The sequence below is a fragment of the Scleropages formosus genome, chromosome 17 (genome assembly GCF_900964775.1).
Source record: "Scleropages formosus chromosome 17, fSclFor1.1, whole genome shotgun sequence".
Lineage (NCBI taxonomy): Eukaryota > Metazoa > Chordata > Actinopteri > Osteoglossiformes > Osteoglossidae > Scleropages > Scleropages formosus.
The window spans coordinates 4,524,892-4,547,282 of NC_041822.1; the positions used below are offsets into that span (position 1 = coordinate 4,524,892).

The 22,391-nt window shown below is 38.6% G+C and overlaps 1 protein-coding gene across 3 annotated transcripts in view; it reads right to left on the minus strand.

Moving 5' to 3' along the window:
• LOC108938382 (EGF-like repeat and discoidin I-like domain-containing protein 3) overlaps nt 1-22,391 on the minus strand; it is a 124,009-nt gene that overhangs the window by 89,450 nt on the left and 12,168 nt on the right. Inside the window, exons 2-3 of one of the 3 annotated variants that reach the window (XM_018758921.2) lie at nt 12,668-12,742; nt 2,161-2,190 (exon numbers count right to left, since the gene is read on the minus strand). In XM_018758921.2, coding sequence (XP_018614437.1) covers nt 2,161-2,190; nt 12,668-12,742 — 105 coding nt within the window. The remainder of the gene's footprint in view (nt 1-2,160; nt 2,191-12,667; nt 12,743-22,391) is intronic. The other 2 variants (XM_018758924.2, XM_018758922.2) reach the window with 2 other exon arrangements.

The window sequence follows — 22,391 nt, forward strand, 5'->3', positions numbered from 1 at the left end:
TGGGTGTGTCCCCTCCCCCTCCGGCCTTGCGCCCTGTGTTACGGGGTTGGCTCTGGTTCCCCGCGACCCTGTATGGGACAAGCGGTTCTGAAAATGTGTGTGTGTGAAAGCAATTTGTAATTATATTATCTTTCAAGAGAATTCTGTGTATTTTATCACTTCAAGTTGTAAAACGGCAAAGCTTTCTTTGCAATTGTCATGTGCATAAGAAGGCACACATGGTGGAGAAGGGAATTAGAAAATTAAGGCACGCATTCCGAATTGAAATGTCTGTTCCTCTCTGGCATGTCTTGTAAGGAAGAGCTAACAGCACATTGTTCAAATTTTATGACACAAATTACATTTGCAAGCAACTTGAAATTCTTTTAAAATGAGTTATTGTTACATGAGGGAAACCTTGATTTCATTCAAATTTAACACCAAAGTACTGAAACAGAATAAAAACTTTTAAGAAAAGGTTATTTATTTATACATTTATTTAATTATTTACTTACATATTTACCAGAAGGAGTAAATAAATCTTATTGAACTGTGGCAATTTAAATATGGATCAAATAAATACACATCAAAGAAATCTGTCCAAGAATAAAAAACTATATATATAGTGTGTGTGTGTGTGTGTGTGTGTGTGTGTGTGTGTGTGTGTGTGTGCATATATATATAATTGATTTGTATGTTTATTTTACATTGAAGAAGTCAGTAACACTAATCCTTATTAGTCATTAAATAGTACAAACTGGAAATTTTTCACTTTTTCTCTCTTTCCCATTGTAAATCTACTTAGTTTTGCAAAACAATGACAAATAAAATTTATAAGACCTATAAATAAGACCTATATTCTATTATGATACTGCTTGTCACTGTTTATACCAGTACTGCATGCAAATCATTTTAATTCTTTTCCTTTAAACAAATTGATTTTTTTTGTTCATTTAAGACAATTTTAAATGTAGAAAAATTTTCCTTCAGAATCTGAATATATTCAAAAAGAAAGTTTTTTTTTTTTAAATTGCAGAAACATTACATGAAAAAGAACAAATACCTAAGTGCTAAGATAATAATGGCTACGTTGCCATTGTTAAATACAAAAGATGTTGACAAAGCTAAATACTAAATACAAAGGGTCTTTACCCAAGGCCTGAATTATCAAAAAACTACATATTGTATGCTGTGTTATATGCATTGTATGCTGTGGCATATGTGCTTGCTTATTTGTGCATCTTCTAATATTAAAAAAAAAAAAAAAAAAAATTGGTGGGAGGGTATTGGGATTTGTCTATCCTGTATTTTATGCACCTAATGGAACGATGAACCTCAGTGCAGCAAGTGGTAGGTAACGAACTAGGTTTGCTTGAGACTTTCAGGTCTGCAGCTATGTCTCCTCTTAATGTAATGCATAAATTGTACTTTTGCTGAAATGTATGTCGCTTTGGACAAAAGCGTCTGCTAAATGAATAAATGTAACTGTAAATGTAAATGTAAAGGACGGTGGCACAATGAGTAGCACTGCTGTCTCACAACACCTGGGTGGTGTGAGAGGACATGGATTCGATCCCTGCTCAGTCTCTGTGGAGTCTGTATGTTCTCACCATGTCTTCCTGGGTTGCCTCCGGGTGCTCTGGTTTCCTCCCACAGTCCAAAGACACATTGTTCAGGTTCACCCAGAGTGTGTGAGTGACAGAGAGAGTGTGTGTGTTCCACTGATTTATGGATGAGTGACCCACTGTAAGCAGTGTATCTAGTAGTGTAAGTCACCTTTACGTGGGGTCGTGGCAAGCTGGAGCCTAACCGGGCAACACAGAGCGTAAAGGCTGGAGGGGGAGGGGACACACCCAAGATGGCACGCCAGTCCATCGCAAGGCACTCCACGTGGAACTCAAACCCCAGACCCACCAGAATGGGGGCAGAGGCCAAACCTGCTGTGCCCCCGCCCCAACCCCCATCTGCTAGATAAGTAAAATGTAAATAATCAAGTAACACTTGAATGAAACAGAATAATACTATTGTCCAAAATGAGAAGTGAAAAAGAAAAGGATGACTTAATCTATGTTTGAAATTAAGTCCAGAAATAAATATTAAATGCCGACTGGGAAATTAGAGAAAGTAAATGGGTGTCATATGAAGGTAGGCTAACAGTTACCAGGTCTAGAAATATCCCACCTGCTGCAGAAGGGTCCTCGCCATCAGATGCTGTGGATTTAAAAAAAAAAGAGTTTATTTGTTACTGGATCAGCTTTCACTATAGTTAGACAACAACAGCCTGTCTGAATGAACTCATAAAAGCAGTGATGCAGCAGTAATGAACTCACAAAATATTCCATCAGTATTACATATTTAGAATGTCATTACTGTTCTCTAAGACCTTCAGCCAACATGATCACACTTTACAGCCAAATGTCCAATTTTGCGCTGAATCGCAATGAATTACAAAGTTAACACTTAGTCATTAAAAAGCAAGCAACAAAACTGCCTTTGATGAAAGATTTTTCAGAAAAATTTAAGGTCAGGTTCAACTATTTCCCTCTGTTAGATAGCAAGGATGAGGTAGGTAATTTGAAAACAACTCAAGTGCATTTATATTTACACCTTAGCAGATTTAGCAAATAAAATTATGAACGTGTTAATGCATATGTCAGAAGCAGATTGCCTTTAAAGGTATCTGAGGACGCAGTCATAAATAAATGCAGTATTTACCCGAGAAAGAACTTTGGTTGACAACGTCCTGATGACTCATTAATAGAGATTAAGCTATGCACATTTTCCTCATGATTCTACAGGAGCCCTTAAGTGCAACAGTGACATCCTGTTTTCATTGTTATCTGATGCTACTCTTGTAACCTGTTATTTTGTCAGAGTGGTGCAAATAGTACTGTTGTATGATATATGATATGATGAGCTATATTTTGTGTTTGGTAAACAGCATTTGTCTTATACTGCTCCAAACACCATCATGAAATCAGTATCTAAAACAATTCATTAAAATGTACTTTGTAATGCGTTATATTGTATTCAAACATCTGAAAATGGAAGATTAGATCTTTAAACTTCTTAAAATCTCAGAGAATAATACAAAAAGTGCATTACTTCAACAGAAGGCGAGATTTGGATACAGACAAGTGATTCTTGAGTTCAGTCATTTTGTCACATACCACCATATGAACCAGCACACTTTACCAGAAGCGAAAACTTTCATGCTTTTGAAGGTCTTCTAGATATCATAGGAGTAGATCTGTTGATGGTTTTGTGGGCTGTAACCAGAGTCTTGAATTTCATCCAGGCCGCTATAGGAAGCCAATGGAAAGAGACAAGGAAAGGAATATGTGGGAACTGGAGAGGTTTAATGGCAGTGGCTGGAAGGCCAGATAGGAGAGAGCTGCAGTAATCCAGGCAGAATATCACCGTGGCCAGCACTAGGAGGTCTTCAGAGTTTGTTGTGAGGTAAGGGTGGATATTGCAGATGTGATGCAGGATGCATCTGCAGGACCAGGTTTTCACTTTGATATGGTGAGAGAAACACAGACTTGAGTCGATCAATACTTTCAGGTAGATGAAATGAGCTAGTTTTCCAGTTTCATGGAGTTTTCAACAAGAGGACATATCAGCTAGGAGGTGAAGCATCTCTTTCTTGGGGAGGTTGAGTTGTAGGTGGTGACCAGATATCTGCTTAGAGATGTCCAACAGACAGGTGGAGATGTGCAAAGAGCTCTGGGGGGAACCATCTGCGTAGCAGTGGTAGGAGAATCCGTGGGAGGTGATGAGAGGGCTGAGGGTAGAGATGTAGATGTTGTACATTAGGAGGCCCAGTACCAAGCCCTGTGGTACACCAGTTAAGAGACCCTGAGGGGATGAACAGGACCCCCACCAGCCCACTTGGTATGATCTACTTGATAGGTAGAATTCACAGCATTTCAATACAGTTTCATTGATATCAAGTTGTCCAAGTGAGAAGAGTATGATCTGAAGGTTAACAATGTCAGCTGTTGACACAGGTCAAGTAGGTTGAGGACGAAGGAGAAGGAAGCCGCCCTAGCCAATTGGAGAGCATCTGAATACCCATCAAAGAGATTATTCTGGGCAAGGAATGTAGACCGCTCACCACAAGTTGCCCCCTCCAGAGTTTCTGAGAGAAGAGTGAAGAATGAGAGTGGTGTGTAGTTCTGGATTGTGTCTGGATCCAGAGAGAGTTTCTTTGACAGCATTGAAATGAGGGAGGTTTGAAAGGCAAAATTAATTTTCTTCATTAATTTTATGATTAATAACCAGTATGTTTGCTTGTTAAGGCTGTCCCTAGGTAGTTCAAACTACTGAAGAAGACTAATGGGAGCAAACATTGTAAGTGGCAGGATATTACCTGAATTTGGGGGAAAAAAGGTATATTCCCCATGATAAGAAATATATATATATATATATATATATATATATATATATATATATATATTTTTTTTTTTTTTTTCCATAGAATGCATTTCTTAGGAGGGGCGTGGTGGCACAGTGGGTTTGGCCTATGCCCACTGTGGTGGTGGGTCTGAGGCTCAAACCCCGCTTGGGGTGCCTTGCGGCGGACTGGCATCCCATCTAAGGTGTGTCCCCTCCTCCTTTGGTCGTGCGTCCTGTGTTGCCAGGTAGGCTTCGACTCGCCATGAGCCCATTTGGGACAAGCAGTTGTAGACATTGCACTGAATTTCTTTGAAAGACAATATATTTATACACATTTATGAGGTATGACCCAATACACAAGTTTAGTGAGTTAACTGACTTCAACTGGAAAAATCTTATTTTAGTGGTGTATTTAGTGCAAAGATTGCTAAAAGTTTAATACACTCATACTTCCATGAACTATAACATTTGAAAAGTATGAATGAAATTAATCCATAAATTAATTTCAACACACTTATGATTCAAAACATTTTAGACCTTTGTGTGTTTGGGTTTATTTGTACATGGTCCTTTTTGTCTTATGCAATTTTTTTTCATCTAAGGATGCACTCCTTTACCTTTAAAAACAAATACATAAACAATCTACTGAAGAACCCCTTGAGGTTTCCTACAAAAGTGTTACAGTGATAGAGACCATTAAACGAAGAACAGCATCAGTGAATCGGAAGCAGATGCTAAATTGTATTAGCGGGCAACTTGCTAAACTATGGTGGATCTGAAAGGCATCCAAATCTGGCAAACTGGAAAAATGTAGCTTTCCTGCTTTTATCTAATTAACTTGCAGAAAATATATTGCCGATTAAACATGATTTGATTTTTGAATCGCATGAAGGTGATTTTGAATCACGGATACTTGGATAAAGTTGTATGCAGCTACTCGTGTGATGTACATCGTTTCATATGGTGGAAAGAAACTAACTGCACTTAAGAATCACGTCTGCATCTAAGTGTCTCTTTCTGCTAATGTAATGAACACATTGTATTTTCTATGAGATGTACGTTGCTTTGGAGAAAAGCATCAGCTAAATGAATATCCCCCCTCCCACTGACTTGGACTGGAGTCACAACTGTCCAGCAGCATCAGTCAAGGAGAGATGGGCTGGAAAGGGGGGACTTCCCAGATATTGAAAAGACACATCCTGGAGGCCATTGAGGATCTTGTCCGTGGATCAACCAACTGTTCTAGTGTGATTTTGATAGTGCTCTTACTCTTACTTGTTCATTTTCTTTCTGTTCCTTTGATATTTTGCTTCTCTCTTCATTTGAGTCACTTTCATACTCCTTGTACACTTGCTTGGTTATTAATTTTCTTTCTTTAGATAGTGTAAAAGTAGGTTAGATAGGAAGGTAGAGGGAGACTTTGTTTTGGGTTTTGACCCCTTTTGCTTCTGGGTTGGAATTACAAAGTAGTTTGTCTACAAGGGTTAGGTTAGTTTCTTCTTCTTACTTCTTTTTTTTTTTTTTTAGCATTTGCTTTCTGTCCTCTTTTGTAAGGTTTGCATGTTGGCTCTTTATTTTTGTACACTGTTTTTTGATAAACTGCCCTATCACTAGAACATTAAACACAGACTCCTGTTTGTGTACCCTATTTGTTGTCTTGTCAGTTCATAACTCATAACTTGGCACAGAAGACCTTTATTTTACACTCCTCTACACCCCTAAACAACCTTGGGGTTATAATAGACAGTCTTCAGATCCAAGGGTAGCAGCTCTAATCACCACACTACCAGCTGTCCCCTGTTTGGTATATTTTTTTAGTTAGTCAGTTCCTCCCACATTGGTTGATGTATTGGGCAACAAGTGTTATCTAATGGGCTCTGTTGGAAGCAATCATCTCAGCATCCGTCCATTCAACGTTCATGGTCCATGTTCCTGGTTTGATATATGACAGCTGCTTTTACGTTTTTAGTAAAATACATAGTTAGTAGTGGTAATTCCAATCCAGATGCCCATAACATCTGTGGTGGCACAAAGAGTTGCCAAATTTATATTGTTAACATATTGATCCCTAAGTGCACAAACCTTGTAAACTATTACATTATCTTGGACATATTCACCAGAATCTCACACAAAGAGGTATGTGGAGAAAAGTAGTTATTCATAAATTGTAAGGATGTCTCTGTGGGGTGGTGCAAAAGTCATTTGCATAGCAATACAAATCCATAGCTCAAATTTTGATTTCATAGCTGCCAAACAAAGTCTTATTATGAAAATGGAAAGACATAATAAAAAACACAATATAAAAACAGAACATAATAAAATTTTTCTGTAAGGAGACATTTGAAGAACCATGGACAAAAAGGTTTTCATACAACAATCAGCAGAAATTGAAGCAAAATTCTTTGTCTTCAATCAGTTACTTGTTCCTTTAAAAATCTGGAATGACACTGTTATGCAATATCCCAATGATTTTCCAGAATTTTTATTTGTTTTTACCACGTTAAGAGAACAATTGGGTCAAAAAGCCACATCCTTGCAGAAACCTTCAAGACTACTTCTGAGTTCTGATGTGGTGACTGGTGAATAGTGAGAATTGGGAGGTCCTAATATGCCTTAGACAAAGGGTCAGCCTTTCTGAAGGTAAGACATTCTTTTCCCTTAAGAGATTAGGTTCCAAAGACATGTCATGTCTCATATGCTAAGGTAGCAGCAGTTCAAGCATGAATAACAGCCACAATAGCTTAAACAAAAGAGATAACAGTTCATTTTACTCATAAGTCTGCAATAGCAAGTTATCCAGATATTGCACCAAAATGATAGGGAAATATTGCATTGTGTAATGGTTGCACAGATGGGGGGGGGGGGGGGGGGGATAAATAAATTAAAACACTGAGAATTCATGCATATTGTACACAGTTGCCACTGGTTCTTGTTCCCTCGTGGATTTTATTAGTTTTCTTCATGGTTATTGTCTATGCGGTAGATCCACCTATGATATCTGCCAGATATAAGGATTTACCGCTTAAAAATGGAGCCAAGAGAATTCTTCTGTATTTTTTTCCTTCCACTAAATCATCCAGATAAGAAGTCAATACATGTTTCTTTTTTCTCAGTGTGCTCAAAGAGAGTGTATGTTATAGTCAGCAGGACTATAAAAGTTTTTAACTTTTCCAAACCGGGAAAATGTATACTTATAAAAGGACCCTTTCTCAGATGTTGTTGTAATCAACTCAAGGCAACAGCACATTTCTGCAAAGTGCTTGCTATCTATCTATCTATCTATCTATCTATCTATCTGGAGCAGCAATATTTATAGATTTATTTATATCCCAGTTCAAAAAGTTATCTATTTTTCAGTAAGTCAGAACTGTCTGACAGATCAATCTAATAAAATTCAGTATAAGTATATCACACACACACACACACACACACACACACACACACACACACACACACACACACACACACACACACACATCTTCAGAACCGCTTGTCCCACATGGGGTCACGGGGAACCGGAGCCTACCCGGCAACACAGGGCGGAAGGCCGGAGGGGGAGGGGACACACCCAGGACGGGACGCCAGTCCGTCGCAAGGCACCCCAAGCGGGACTCGAACCCCAGACCCACCGGACAGCAGGACTGTGGTCCAACCCACTGCGCCACTGCACCCCCTTAAGTATATCATTAATAGGAAATGATCTGATAACTTTTAAACAAAGACTTTAGAGGGATGTATTTAGACTGCCACTCCCATCAGTCTTAACTATAAAGGATGACTCTGAAAGCATAAATTGAAACTCTTTGTATTTTGAAGCAGCAACTCACAGCACCGTCCCTTAACCACATGGCTTCCCCTGTCCCTGCTTGATATCATTAAAACCTCCTGATACCACAACCCTACGGACACCAAGAAGAAAGGATGTGCATTAGATTAATAGTTTATCTACACAATGGGAGAGACAAACATAAAAATTACCTAAAAATAAGATAACACTACATTACATATTATAAATTATGTTCCACAGCTATGACCTTATCATGAGTTTCACTTTCTTTTTTTTATGTTTTAGATTGTGCTGCACAATGGCTCACTCTGTGAGTGATTTTAGACAATCTGTGCTTAAGAAAGGGGATCCAGTACTGCAGCAGGCTTGGCCTATGCTTGCTCTCTAGTGGGTCTAGGGTTCAAGTCCTGCTTGGGGTACCTTGTGACAGACTGGTGTCCTGCCCTGGGTATGTCCCCTCCCCCACCAGCCCTGTACTGCTGGGTTAGACTCTGGTTTGCCGCAACCCCACTTAAGAGAAGCAATTTCGGTGCTTGTGTTTAAGAACATTTAATGATCTGTACCAACATATCATAGTGACTTCACACATCTGTTCAAGACTGTTCAATTCCTACCCATTTTGCTACAATCATGTGTGCTATGAATGTTGAAAATAAAACCTACCACTTTATCAGAATTTTGATGTTGGAATTAAGATAAGTGACCCACTAACTGAGTCCCCTCTGCTTATTGACTTGCAATTGGCAAATTGTGTTGAAAGCTATTATTTATTTAATTTGGTGTAGTTTCCATCTCATATTTACCACACTGAACAATGAACTTCCTTATGTTATTTGTTCACCAAAACCAACATCCATAATTACTCCATCCAATTACCAGTTTGCCACATGCACAGTTAAGTAAATAAGCACAGTAAGGCCTGAGAATAAAATTAGATTTGCATAATTCCAGAGCTACTAAATGATTTCATATTATTTACTTCAATTCTCAATTTTCCCATTTCACTGATTTATTCACAACATTCCTGATATGTTATTACATAATTAAAATTAAAGTAGTTAAATTCATAATCCCATTAAAGTGCTCATCGCTATTTTCCTGGTCAGCATTGACTTGTCCAAGCAAGACAGCAATTCCCTGTCTTGTGAGTGCCATAATAGTAGCTACAAAGTTCCGCAAAAACCAATGTCTGATGGAGTATGTTAATGTGTGAATTTCAAACCTCATGCATCAGGGAAGTGCCTGCAGTGGTCCCTCAGAGACTCATATGGCTCCCATTACTAGTTTAATATTCTACGTACCATAAAAATAAATATATTTATAAACCTTTTCGGGCCTTTATCCATTTTCCTTTAAAGTCTTTCATTGCCTTAAGTATTTAAACTATTTACATTTGAAAGGCAAACTTAATGCCTTAAAGTCAACAAGTTTGAACTACACAGATATTTTACATTTTTAAAGGTTTAAAAGTGTTTTTACATAAACATCGAAAGTGAGACAAAATAAAGAAATATTCACTAATGACTGAACAGCAGGTAGCATAGCGGTTAGAGCTGTTGCTTTTAGACCTGCGGGTAGTCATTTCAACTCCTACCTTTAGCTGCAGTACCCTTGAGCAATATACTTTAAATCACTGCAGTAGAAGTGCCTAAACAGGTAAATAACTGTAAATGTCTCAATACTATGAGCTGCTTTGGAGAAAAGTATCAATAAATACAGAAGAGTATGTAAGTGAAAAACATATCTAAGGTCTTAAATCAGGAGTATCCAAACCTTTTTTTGGACAAGGTTACTATAAACTGGTACAAGGACCGCATATCCAAAAATCACAGTGATGCCGAATATTAAAAGTAAATATTCAATTACTTTTCACAGTATTAAATACTCTACCTGCTTATGTAACTGCTAGCTTAGTTAAACTAATTATACTATGAATTAAATATGTTACCTCCAAAATAACTTTTTACAGGTATTACAGACATTACATTGTTTAGATACAAGAAAATATTTGAACATATGATATAATTTGATATAATCAATGTGTCTATATTATAATATAAATAATACAGACATAGCATCATTATTAGGTCATATATCTTATATAGCTCTATAGCTGATACTGTGGTGTTATGGGGTGCTCTTGCTAGATATAACTCTTGTGAAAGTCCAACAGAAAAATTTGACTTTTTTTCTTCAAGATGCACATATCCTGCAAATCAACACACTCCAATAGCAATACTGTCACAAACGGCTGTTTCAACCAGGAACCACTGGTGTACTCTGCTTGTCCTTGCAACCTTTTTTATGATAGAGTCTAGACTATTGCAACCCTGAGTTGGGCAAACATTAAGGATAGCGAGTGATTCTGAAAATAACAGCAACATCAACAATGTTGACAACAACAAAAATTACAGCAACAACAATAATGTTGTTGTCGTTGTTGCTGTGGATGATGATGATGTTGCTGTTGTTTTCAGAATCACTTGCTATTATTATTATTATTTTTTTTTTTTTTTTTATTTTTTATTTTTTGTAAAACTTTCATTAAGTGTTCTTAACACTAGTGGTTAACTTGTCAATAAGACAAGCCATAGTGTGTTGCGACAGCCTTATTTTAACAAACTTGATTTTTGTTTCAGAACATATTACATTAGCAACTTCCTCAAAACACTGAAGCATTTTCTGTTCATTAACAGTGTCTACTTTTTGATGATAATTTCAGGTGCTGCATAGCTTGATTTGACCAGTGATTCCAACTAACTGATTTGTTCTTCATTTCAATAAATAAGAGAAAAGTTTTACTATCTCATTTCAAATATCCTATGTTCATCAGAAACTTTTCTTTCTTTATTCAAAAGTAACAGTCAGCACTCAGTTTCAAGTAAATATGAATATTAGTGACAAAGAGTAAGTAACAGTGGAAAAAGAGTCAACAGTGATAAAATGAGGGCATACAAAAACAAACTGCACTAAACAGAAGTACAGTGCTGTTGCTGAAGATGACTAAGCTATAGCTGATCATGGCACTCAAACTCCAGCAAAGCCGCAGGTGGGAATAGCAGCTCCACCGTACACCATTCAGTCATCTGCCATTAACAGCCATTGCATTGTGTGCCTAACTGTAACTGTACTCCTGTGTGATTCAACAGAATTTATAGTGTTTATGGTAGCTACAGGACATATTAATCATTTACAAAAGTTCTCGCAAGCTGCATTATGCAAGACGATGGGCTGCATGTGGCCTATCAGCTGCGGGTTGGATGTCCTTACCTTAAACTAATCCTAATGTGACATGTCTAAAACATGTCTACAGTATGCAGTGCTGTGGAGTCGGATTTGGAGTCATGGAGTCGGAAGCAATTACTGGGTTACCGGAGTCGGTAAAAATATACCGACTCCGACTAAATGCACTGTATATGCCAACATATAAGTCGATCCGGCGTATAAATTGACCAACAAAAATTAGACGTGCAATAGAGGTTTAGGCTTATATTAAGTGGATAATTCGACCCTCAAAATAATGTGCAACTTTTGGGCAGTGCTGTAGAGTCGGAGTTGGAAGCACTTATTGGGCTACTGGAGTTGGAGTTGAAGGTTTTGTGTACCGACTCCACAGCCTTGACAGTATGTGAATTAAAATAGAATTCAAATTAAAATTAAAATGATATTTACCTAAACTGTATTACAGTACTGTCTTAGTTCATCTAGTATGTAGTGAGTACTCTCCATAAGTGCAGTCAAGTTTACTTAAAGCTAAAACACATCTAGTGAAATATCCCTTTTAGGAAGTAGGAAGAGTAGAAAGAGCTCAGGGATTTCTTTTGTTCTGACTGACCCGGCATTTTAGACTCTTTGAGTATGCAAACAGTATCCAGCATTTCTTTTTTGGTGCTTGTGAAAGTCAGAGTGCCACCTCAAACACAAACAGTCAGGTCAAAACCTCAATTTTTCTCATGAATTGTAAAGCAGGGCTGCTAAAAGAGTAGCAAAAAGAAAGCAGGTGCCATTTAGTATGGGTGTCTACCGGTGATGTGAGATCATAAGTCAGGGCTTTGTATGGCCTGCGTACATCTGAGAACTGCGAGGATATGTCAGTGAAAAAAACCCCTACAAGCAATACCCGTATCCACACATGAAGAACCTCCGTGTAAAGCATCATCGTGCCGGTTCCAAGCCTCACAACCAGAGAACAAAAACTGTCACATTACGACAGCCTTTGCCAGACAGTCACATCACAAACTACTTAACCTTCACACAAGATGACAAGTTAAATATGGACAGCACCAAACAAATTGCTCTACCATGGAACGGACTGGCAACTGGCCAGAGAGCGATGTCTCTGAAGTCAGCTTGTGGCAATGATGAGCCTCACTTGGTGAGGGTTTGTGTTTGTGTGTTACATTTACCCTCCCAGTAAGAGGATTATGTAGCCTTTGCTTCTGCACTTACCGACCTCCACAGCACTATGACACAAGGGACCAACGGAGCAAGCAGAACACTCACATGTAAATGCCTCGTCAGCCAGCGCCATAAAGCAGGCGCCCCCGTTCTCACATGGCTTTGGCTCACACTCTTCCCCTGTGAAAGATGAGAAAAAAGGATGGGGAAGGGGTTTAAAGTACTGTAGATCTGACACAAAAATGTCCCTTCACCCATTCCGCCAGCCAACAAATAAGTATAAAATAGGCATTTTGCTGGCTGGTTAATCCTTTCTATCAGCTAATCCTCAGGATGTGTATGATATCGGTAAGTTCTTAAAGTACCAATATTAAATTTACAACATGGCAATAACTTAAGGTGTCTATGATGTGCTCACCCAGATTTTGTGGAAATATGTCATTTTTAGTTTGTATAGCAATTTTCTACATTTTGAGGCAGCACAATTAGATAATTTATATAACAATAATCAATGGTTTACTGTTATTCTGTAAAGTTTAATCTCGAAAGGTTCAGAAAACAAAAGGTAGATGAGAGTTAGACAATGACAGAAATACCCTAACACCCTAAAATATACAAAGAAAAACCAGGGAAATGTAAAGTATATGCTCTAAGATCACAAAAATTTTCATTCTCCTTGCGTGGCCAACATACAACTATAAATGTGTTGCTTTGACATATATTCTCTTTTCTTAAATGCCATATAAATTACAGAAATTTAAAAAAATGAAGATCTCATTACCATTACCATGCGACAAAAAGCCATTGTGTATTGCATCACTTTTTTTAAGTTCAAAACCACTGAAATCATGGCTGGTGGTGAGTATCTCATCTCTTAGATCTGGGGTAAGCAGCAAGAGCATTTGCCACACAAAAAACCACACTAAGTTCAAACATAAACACTGATTCCACTTTCAGGGTTTCCTTTCCCCAAACATTCTTTCTCCATGAAAGTATTTTTCCCAAACCTCTGAAGGGATTTAGTCTGCAAAACCACAAATAAAGGTTTACCACCCCTGCAGAGTATTACTTTATTTTGGAATTGTATGAGATAAATAGTTCCATCAAGTCAATCTTCATGAAATATCTTGAGTCAAGACAGATATCATCTTAATTGAAAATACTGCAAAACGCAGTAAAAAAGTATATAAGCAGGATACTATGCATATCCTTTATTTAATGTCTGAGAAAGTTTTAAAGCTCCTTCTTTCAAAAACTAATTAATATGTACTTTGCATGTTTAGTACAAATGGATGTCATCCAAAATAATGATATTATGAGTTCCACTAAAATTCTGAAATATATTAGTTCCTCCAAAATTAACAGTTCTTAAACTTAAGGTTTAATTAGAAATCTACAGTCACCATTTATGTTTTAAAACTATTCACGAGAAAAAATGATGTGTCTTGTTTTATGTAGTTAAATCCTTGATCTGAAGACTTTGAACATAAAGCAGCCATTTTTTATTACTAGCATATGACGTATCCAACATAATCAGTCATTACTATTTACACAACTCTACATGGCCTAATCCTTTGAAATAGTGTTGAAATACAAGGCATTGCTGGTAAAAAAAAAAAAATGTACACACTCCGATTAAATGCTTCTGATTTTGACTTAACCAATAAACCATACATTTAAACAAACCATTATTTGAAGTGAATCATCATTAAAACTACAAGAGAAACCAGAGACGTTTTAAAAGAAGTTAAACTCAAATATGAGTCCCGAATCAATCCAGCATGTGACTGGTTGTGAAATTATGATAAGGCAAAAAATAGACTGTTTGACTAAGAATCTTATTTCTTTTACTTCATTCATTCATTCATTCCATAATTCATTTACTGCCAATAGCTGCTTGTCCAATCCAGAGTCATGAAGAACCAGAGCTATACAGTTCATACAGCTTTCTGTAACAGGCCTGTGAATTAACCCTGTCTCATCCAGCCCTGAGAAACATAAGTAAATGTCCAAGCCTTTTCAATGCTACAAAGAAGGCTTTCCCACTCTATGATTTTGTCCTTTGCTAAATCATTTACTGGCTAAGCAGCAGTGGTAAACACAGAAGAAAAATATGGGAGAATCTTGGCTTGTCATTGAACCATCTGCAGACCAGCTGCATGGTGGAAACTGACATCGTCCCAAATGACAGTATTAGTGGCCACTCTGGCCATTGTGGTTCTCCGTACTCCAAGTGAAAAAAGACCATATCACACACCATCAAAGAATGTGAGCACATGGACTGCATTACACAGACAAAGTGTGGCACGGCACTGAAGGATCCCATGGTGACTGATGGCTACCTCCTCATTGCCCAGGCAGATCCATAATTACACCATGGCAAAGAATATTCTGTCATCTTTCTCCAGTAACATGTGTTGATATAGAATATCACTAGCATCTAGTGCAAATACTTTATAATACTGTGATGATACACATTTCATTGTCGTACTTACAATACTACGGACTGTAGAAACCCACAAAAAAACTGCAATTAGTGCATGTTACTCAAATAAAGCAGACTATTGTAATATGATTATGAAGACATATTTGGCTGTATTGAAAAGCAAATTTCTTCACTGCAGCGCTCATCTCAGCTAAAATTTAGAAATTACTTTATTCATAGTTAGCTGACAGAAAAGCTTGAATTTTTTTCATCATGCATTTCTCTTGTCATTCTTTGTGAGCAGACATGTGATTCTTTTTATTAACGCTTCTGGACCTGAGCCATCTAATTCCACGACAACTTTGGGTGAGTAGAGTTTGAGTTTATAATGATACAGATTTTTATATTGTGATGTAAAGAAGAAAGCGGTGCTATAAGAGAGCTGTGTGCACTGACCATGACCTGGCGTAATAATTCCATAGCTAGTGTGAATTCAAGAAAGCTAATCTTATAATTCTGTGGTAGTCATTTTATTACATGAAGTTAAGGTCTGATAAATTATTTACAAAGAATCAGATTCAGTGTTTAAATGCTGGATAACAATGTAACTGCACATTTATCTTTATCAGAAACACATATCTGAAAGTTCTCATTCTCTCTCTCATTCATTTTCGATAACTTCTTGTCTTGATTAAGACAGTACAGAGCCCATCCCAGAATCAGTGGGTACATAGCTAGGCAGGGTACACCATGGGTAGGATGCCAGTCCATCACGGAGCTGCTCCACACACACACTATAGGCAATTTAGAATGGCCAATCCACCTGAACTGCAGGTCTTTTGATTGTGGGAGGAAAACCCATTCAGACCCTGGGAGAACATTCAAATTCCACTCAGACTGAGCTAGATTAAAAAACTATACCTGAACAGCCCATGCGCTGTGACGCAAAAGCATGACCCACTACGCCACCATGGCACCGACATTCACATATACTGCATATTAGAATTCAGTCAGTGGCTGAGCCAACAGAAAAGTAATCACGAAACAAATATATAGTTATATTTTAGTTAATATGTATAACAAAAGTCTTGTAGCATTAAAAAAATCACTATTGAATATGAGATCACTGTCTCCTGGGATTGTGGTATAAAAAGGCAAATACATTGTTAAGGCCACAATAATGCCACATTTCACTTTAAACCATTCAGACATATGCTGCTAATTAAATGTGTTGCCAGAGTACCATGATGACAGACATTCTACATAATAATTAGAAAACATACATTCAACTTTATTGGAAAATCTAATCTTCCAGCAATTGCTGTAATTCCGCCATAGCCAATCCCAAGCCTGGATGACAAAGGAGGAGGGCTGAATGAGGGACCAGCAACCCCTCCCCATAAAACATTACTAGCTACAGAAATGCCACTAAGGGACAATCCAGACATCTCAGCCCTGGGAGAAGAGGGGCCTTCATTAAGAGTACATATGACGCTGGGTGGTGAAAACTGGAAGCATCTGGAAGCGACTTAGCCACCTACCATCTTTTCAACCAGAAATCAGCGAGTCAAGATGGACAGGATCCGGCCGCAAGAGCCTCACCACTAGGGGGGCTGATGCTGTTCTCAGGCCACGAAAAAGACAACGCGCGCCACATGGAGGGAGTCGCCCTAATTCTGTCCAAGACAGGCCAGAAAGTACTTAACAGTTGGGAGGCCCATGGTTCTAGGATCACTGTAGCCTCCTTTATAACCAGAAAGAGGAGAATTAACAAGAACATCATGTAGTGCTATGCCCTGACAAATGACAGTGAGGAGCAAAGCAAAGAAGAGTTCTATAGCAGGCTTCAGACAGAAAATACAGAGTTGCCCAGAAAAAGACATCACCATCATTATGGGAGACTTCAATGCCAAGATCAGCAGCAACAACAGGGGCTACGAGGAGGTTACGGGGCAGCAGGGTCTGAGAGAGATTTGCAGACCTATGTACCCCAAGCAACCTTGTCACCAGCGGAAGCATTTTCACTCACAGACGGATATATAAGGTTACCTGAGTATCACTGGACCTATCTACCGAGAACCAGACAGATCACGTATGTATCAGCAGAAAGTTACTTCAAGATGTGCGTGTTAAACAAAGAGCCAGTATTGCTTCGGACCATCACCTACTGGTTGCCCAGTTGAAACTGAAGCTGAAGCTGGGGAGGAATCAGACCGGGGAGACAGGCAAGTGCCACAGGTTTAACGCTGCACTTCTGAGAGATGCAACCAAGCTAGAGGAGTACAGATTTGTCGAGGAGACCATCGACAAGAAGTTCTACATGCTTAGAAGTACTGAGCCCAGAAAAGCACAGTCACAAGGAATGGATCTCAGCAGAAACTCTGAATAAGGTACAGGAGACGATCTTCAGCTCCGAGATCAGCAAGCTGGCTTCAGCAAGGACAAATCTTGCATTGATCAAATCGCAACACTGTGCATTATCTTGGAGCAATCACTGGAGTGGAATGTGCTCCATATTTTAACGTTATTGACTATGAGAAGGCATTTGACAGCATGAACGGGGAGAGCCTCTCAAAGCTGCTGAGACACTATAGGGTGCCAGAGAAGATCACAAACATCATCAGGAACAGCTATGAGGGGATGACCTACAGGATCATCCATGACGGTGAACTCACTGATGCCTTCCAGGTGTGGACAGGAGTGAGGCAGGGCAGCTTGATATCACCTTTCTTGTTCCTGTTGGCAATAGGCTGGGTCATGAGGGCATCCACAGTAGAGAAGCATAACTTCTGTGCTGTGGACACAGCTAGACAATCTTGGCTTTGCAAACGACCTGGCACTCCTCTCCCACACCCAGCAACAGATGCAGGCAAAGACCAGCATCATTGTGGAAACTCAGCATGACTGGGCCTCAACATCAACAGAGGAGAAGGCGGCACGGTGGCACAGCGAGTAGCGCTGCTGTCTCACAGTGCCTGGGTGGTGCAAGAAGACATGGATTTGATCCCTGCTCACTCTGTGTGGTGTTTGCATGTCCTCCCTGTGTTAGCATTGGTTTCCTCCCACAGTACAAAGACATGCTGTTCAGGTTCACCCATAGTGTGTGTGTGAGTGACAGAGAAAGAGTGTGCTCCACTGATGTATGGATGAGTGACCCATTGTAACTAGTGTATCTAGTAGTGTAAGTCACCTTGGTGAATAAGGTGTGTGGGCTGATAACACTACCTTGAGTTCATTGGAAGTCACTTTGGAGAAAAGCATCTGCTAAATAAATAAATGTAAGAGCGAAATCCTCGAGGTCAGCACCACCAATGCAATTCCCATCATGCTGGAAGGTGAAGCACTGATAGAGGTGGAGCGTTTCACCTACCTTGGTAGCATTGTCAAGAAGCAGAGTGGAACAAAAGTTATATGTTAGAGTCCAGATAGGCAAGGCAAGGGCAGCTTTCTTTCAGCTGAAGAATGTTTGGGGATCCAGAGACCTTTCCATCAGAACCAAGATCAGGTTCTTCAACACCAAAGTGAAGTCAGTTTTACTCTATGGAGCTGACATACGGAGGACCACTGCTACCACCATCAGGAAGATTCAGACCTTTATTAACACCTGTCTGAAAAGGATCCTTTAGATTCACTGGCCTGACTCTGTCAGCAACCAGGAGCTGTGGTAACATACAAGATGGCAGCCAGCAGATCAAGAGATTCTTCAGCGACACTGAAGATGGACAGGCCACACCCTTCATGGATCAACTTCTAGCCTTACTAGATAAGCACTCACACGGAACCCCCGGGAAAAAGGAAAAGAAGCTCTCCAAGAAACACTTGGCACTGAGACCAGGAGGTAGAAGTGGATTGCCCGTACCTAAGGGCAGCTGGAGAGACTGGCTCAGGAAAGAGATGCCTGGAGAGCGCTGGTTGATAGCCTATGCCCCAGGAGGGGTAGAAGGCATAACTAACTAACTCCACATTGGTTTGGGATCAAAAATCACTCAATGTCCTCAGTTACATTAAAACCATACAAAAAACGTGGTCATGGAAAGAAAACGAAATATATTATCTTGTGCAGTCATATCCACTCAATGATGATAAATCAAAACAAAGGTAGAACTATCTCTGATATATGAGCCCTGTCAAATAGCTACAATAGTACTGGGGTAACCTGTTGGCTTATGCACTTTTCATAATGACTGTTCCTCACTGCATTTTCCCTCAGGGAGTTTGATTCCTGCTTTGCACATGCAGCATTTTAATATGTGGTTCACTAAAGCAGATCCCAGGGTCACTTCAGGTTTTTCTGTACTGTATCTTTTTTACTACAAAGAGCAGTCTGTCTTCCTAATAACTGCTTAAGTACTAGCGTCTCTATGGAACTAAACGTTGCTTTTGATTCTATGTATAAGTATAGGAAATGCAAGTAAGATTAAAAGCATTTGACTGATCTGTTTCATCCAAATTTTTCACCCAAAACATGACTGATGTTTTTCACAGTATAGGCGGAGGTCAAAGCTGTGCTAGTTATTTCAGCTGTTCCACATAATAACAAAAATCACAACTCAAATGTGCAACTATCATCATATTTAATAAGAAAAAACATAAGCGCAACTCTATTTTCTCACCTGAAAAACTAAAAAATGTTAATCTGCATTACCAATTTTCTATAAGATGAAGTCTGAATCAGTAATAGCTAAATTAGTAACATTTTGACAGTTTCTAACTATGTAGCTAGGTACTAGGGTTACTACTAAAAGAGCAGGATTTCAGCATGATTCATTCTAACGTATTAAGGCAAATATATCTATATCATACACACAAATCACTTTTTAGTGATGATGACCATCTTAAATAACAAAGGAGATGGAAAAAAATGCACTGTTTTAAAAGTACTGAAATCATACTACATTTGGTTTGGATTGTCTGAGATTTGCATTGTACTTTACTTACATTTACGTTTACATTTATTCATTTATCAGATACTTTGCTCCATAGCGACATACACCTCATAGTCCATAGTACATCTCATACTTCTGGTCTTAGGTGTGTATAATCATCTGCAGTAGCTGAAAAGTGTTCACTTAGCTGAGTACATGTCCACTGATAGAGGACTTCCGCTCCTAAGCTGCATAATTTATTGAAGTGAAATGTCACAAAGCAGATGTTAATTGTTCATTAAATACACAAAACATACCTTAAACTTTGATTTTACATGTGATGTGTTAACTGCATTTGTAACAGTTTGTTATTGTTTTGGATAATTTTGATGGGATAGGGGTATATTTGCAGTTTAAGGTCATGCTTAATTGAGACTGTGAGGAAGTAACACAGTACACGTGATATGGTGAGTATTAGAGGACTGGCAGTGTATAACCAAGGCAGAACAGATTACTCCCAGAAGGACAGATCATGATCCAATAGTTGTAAACTGTATGTTAGGCCTGTTACACTGCAGCACACTGCAGCCCTGCAAACCATTTAAAATGCATCATCCTTTCATGACACTGCCTTTAGAAATAACTGTAATCTGTTAAATGACATTTTAAGCATGATACACACATTTTGAAAATTAAGTGGGGCATTTATTAAAGTAACCTGAATTATTTGTATGTTTGCTTTTACTGCGTCCCAACAAGGTTGCTGCTGAACTTATTTTCTGCTTTTCACATACATTAGAGACCTAACCCCAAGTTTTCAGTGGAGGTCCTCATATTTCTCACTGAAAAGCATTCAGACTCTTATGAACATAAGCTACTTAAGAGGGGGTGAACACAGGTAGTTGATAGCGGAAGCGCAGCTGACACCTATAAAATTTGCTGTAAAATAGTTCAGGGTACTGAAGGGGAAAAACAGTTATGGCGCTGGCCAAAATGATAACATTTGGAATTGTTTCCAAATTACAGCCTCAAAATTCCCCTTTTAAAATTCCAACAGTGGTGATGGAAGAATATAGAGCCTACAATTCATGTCGTGCCGACACTGTGAACCATTTTCCAGTAAATGTATTTTGCTTATTTATTAATTTGTTTATTTCACACAGGGATGGCAACACAAGGCAGTATATCCAGGTGATGATGTCACATACCCCTATGTCTGATTTGACCATCTGTACACTTCACAGGGGATTATCCGTTATCTGTAACAAAGACCATCTGCACTGGATATACTCCATTTAGCAAAATGGACCTCAGTTAAAAGGAGAAAAGCATGTGTTTCTGTAAAAATATATATATATATATATACACACACATTACAGAAACACATGCTTTTCTCTGTGTGTGTCTGCGTGTGTGTGTGTGTGTAGATTCAACACAATATTTTCTTATTATCGCAACAACTCTGCAAATTCATAAAGTAGGAAACTTCAGAAAATTCATTCCGAAATATTAACTTTTTACTTTAATTTGTACACAGTTTATATCTCATCTCTATTACACATTTCATATTAGAGTAGGTTCAAATAATCTTTTTCAAGAAATAAAAATTGCTGAATGAAATTACAATAATTAAATTGTATATATGCTGCCCCACAGCTGGCTTGGTAATAAAAAGCTAACTACTTCTACTTCTTGCTTCACTTAAGACAGCTAATAATGACGATCAATTATATGCCCCAAGCAATTTATCCCAAACTTAATTTGTAGAGTAATGCAGCGCTAAAGCAATACACACCTAAGTTTAGAGTCTCACCAGCTACGATATGAGTTTTGATAATTTCTTCTGGATTTATTAATTCTATTAAAGTCTTGTGTGTATGTTCTCAGTACAACTGCAATTTGAATAGTTTGGTTTGTCCTTGTGTTCATGTGTGTTTCTTCCCAAAGTCCAAAGACATGTGCTCCAGGTGTATGCTGTAAATTGCAGTGTGCAATCGCTTTTTGGGATTGAGTCTGGGTCACCATAACCCTGTACTGCATAAACAGCTTGTGAGTTCAGGGATGTCAGACATTGTAACATGACCAGTGAAAATCACTCCATATGGGTTATGGGTCAAAAACCCTGGAGATGGGTAAATTCAAACCTGGTAATGTCAGAAAAAAAGGATGCATGCAACTTATATTAAATAAAAATAAATAATGGGCTTGGGTGCTCAAAAACCCCTGTTGCATTAAGAATTTTGGAGCAATGATGGGAGAGCACACTTACTTGAAGTGTGCTCTCCCATCATTGCTCCCAAATTTAAACCCGACAGTTGTGCACCTGGCCCTCAAACTAACAATATGAACAGAAGATGCACTGTGAAAATGATAATGCCCCTGGGCATCCAGTGCAGCAAGCCTTGGATTGAAGGGGCATCATAAGGTACTAAGAGTTTTTTTTTTTTCTTCCTTTTCTGACAGTACACTAAGAACTGCCAGAATAGCAGAGTACAGATGTACAAGACACAAAGCTCACTGGTAATCAGATTTCAGATTT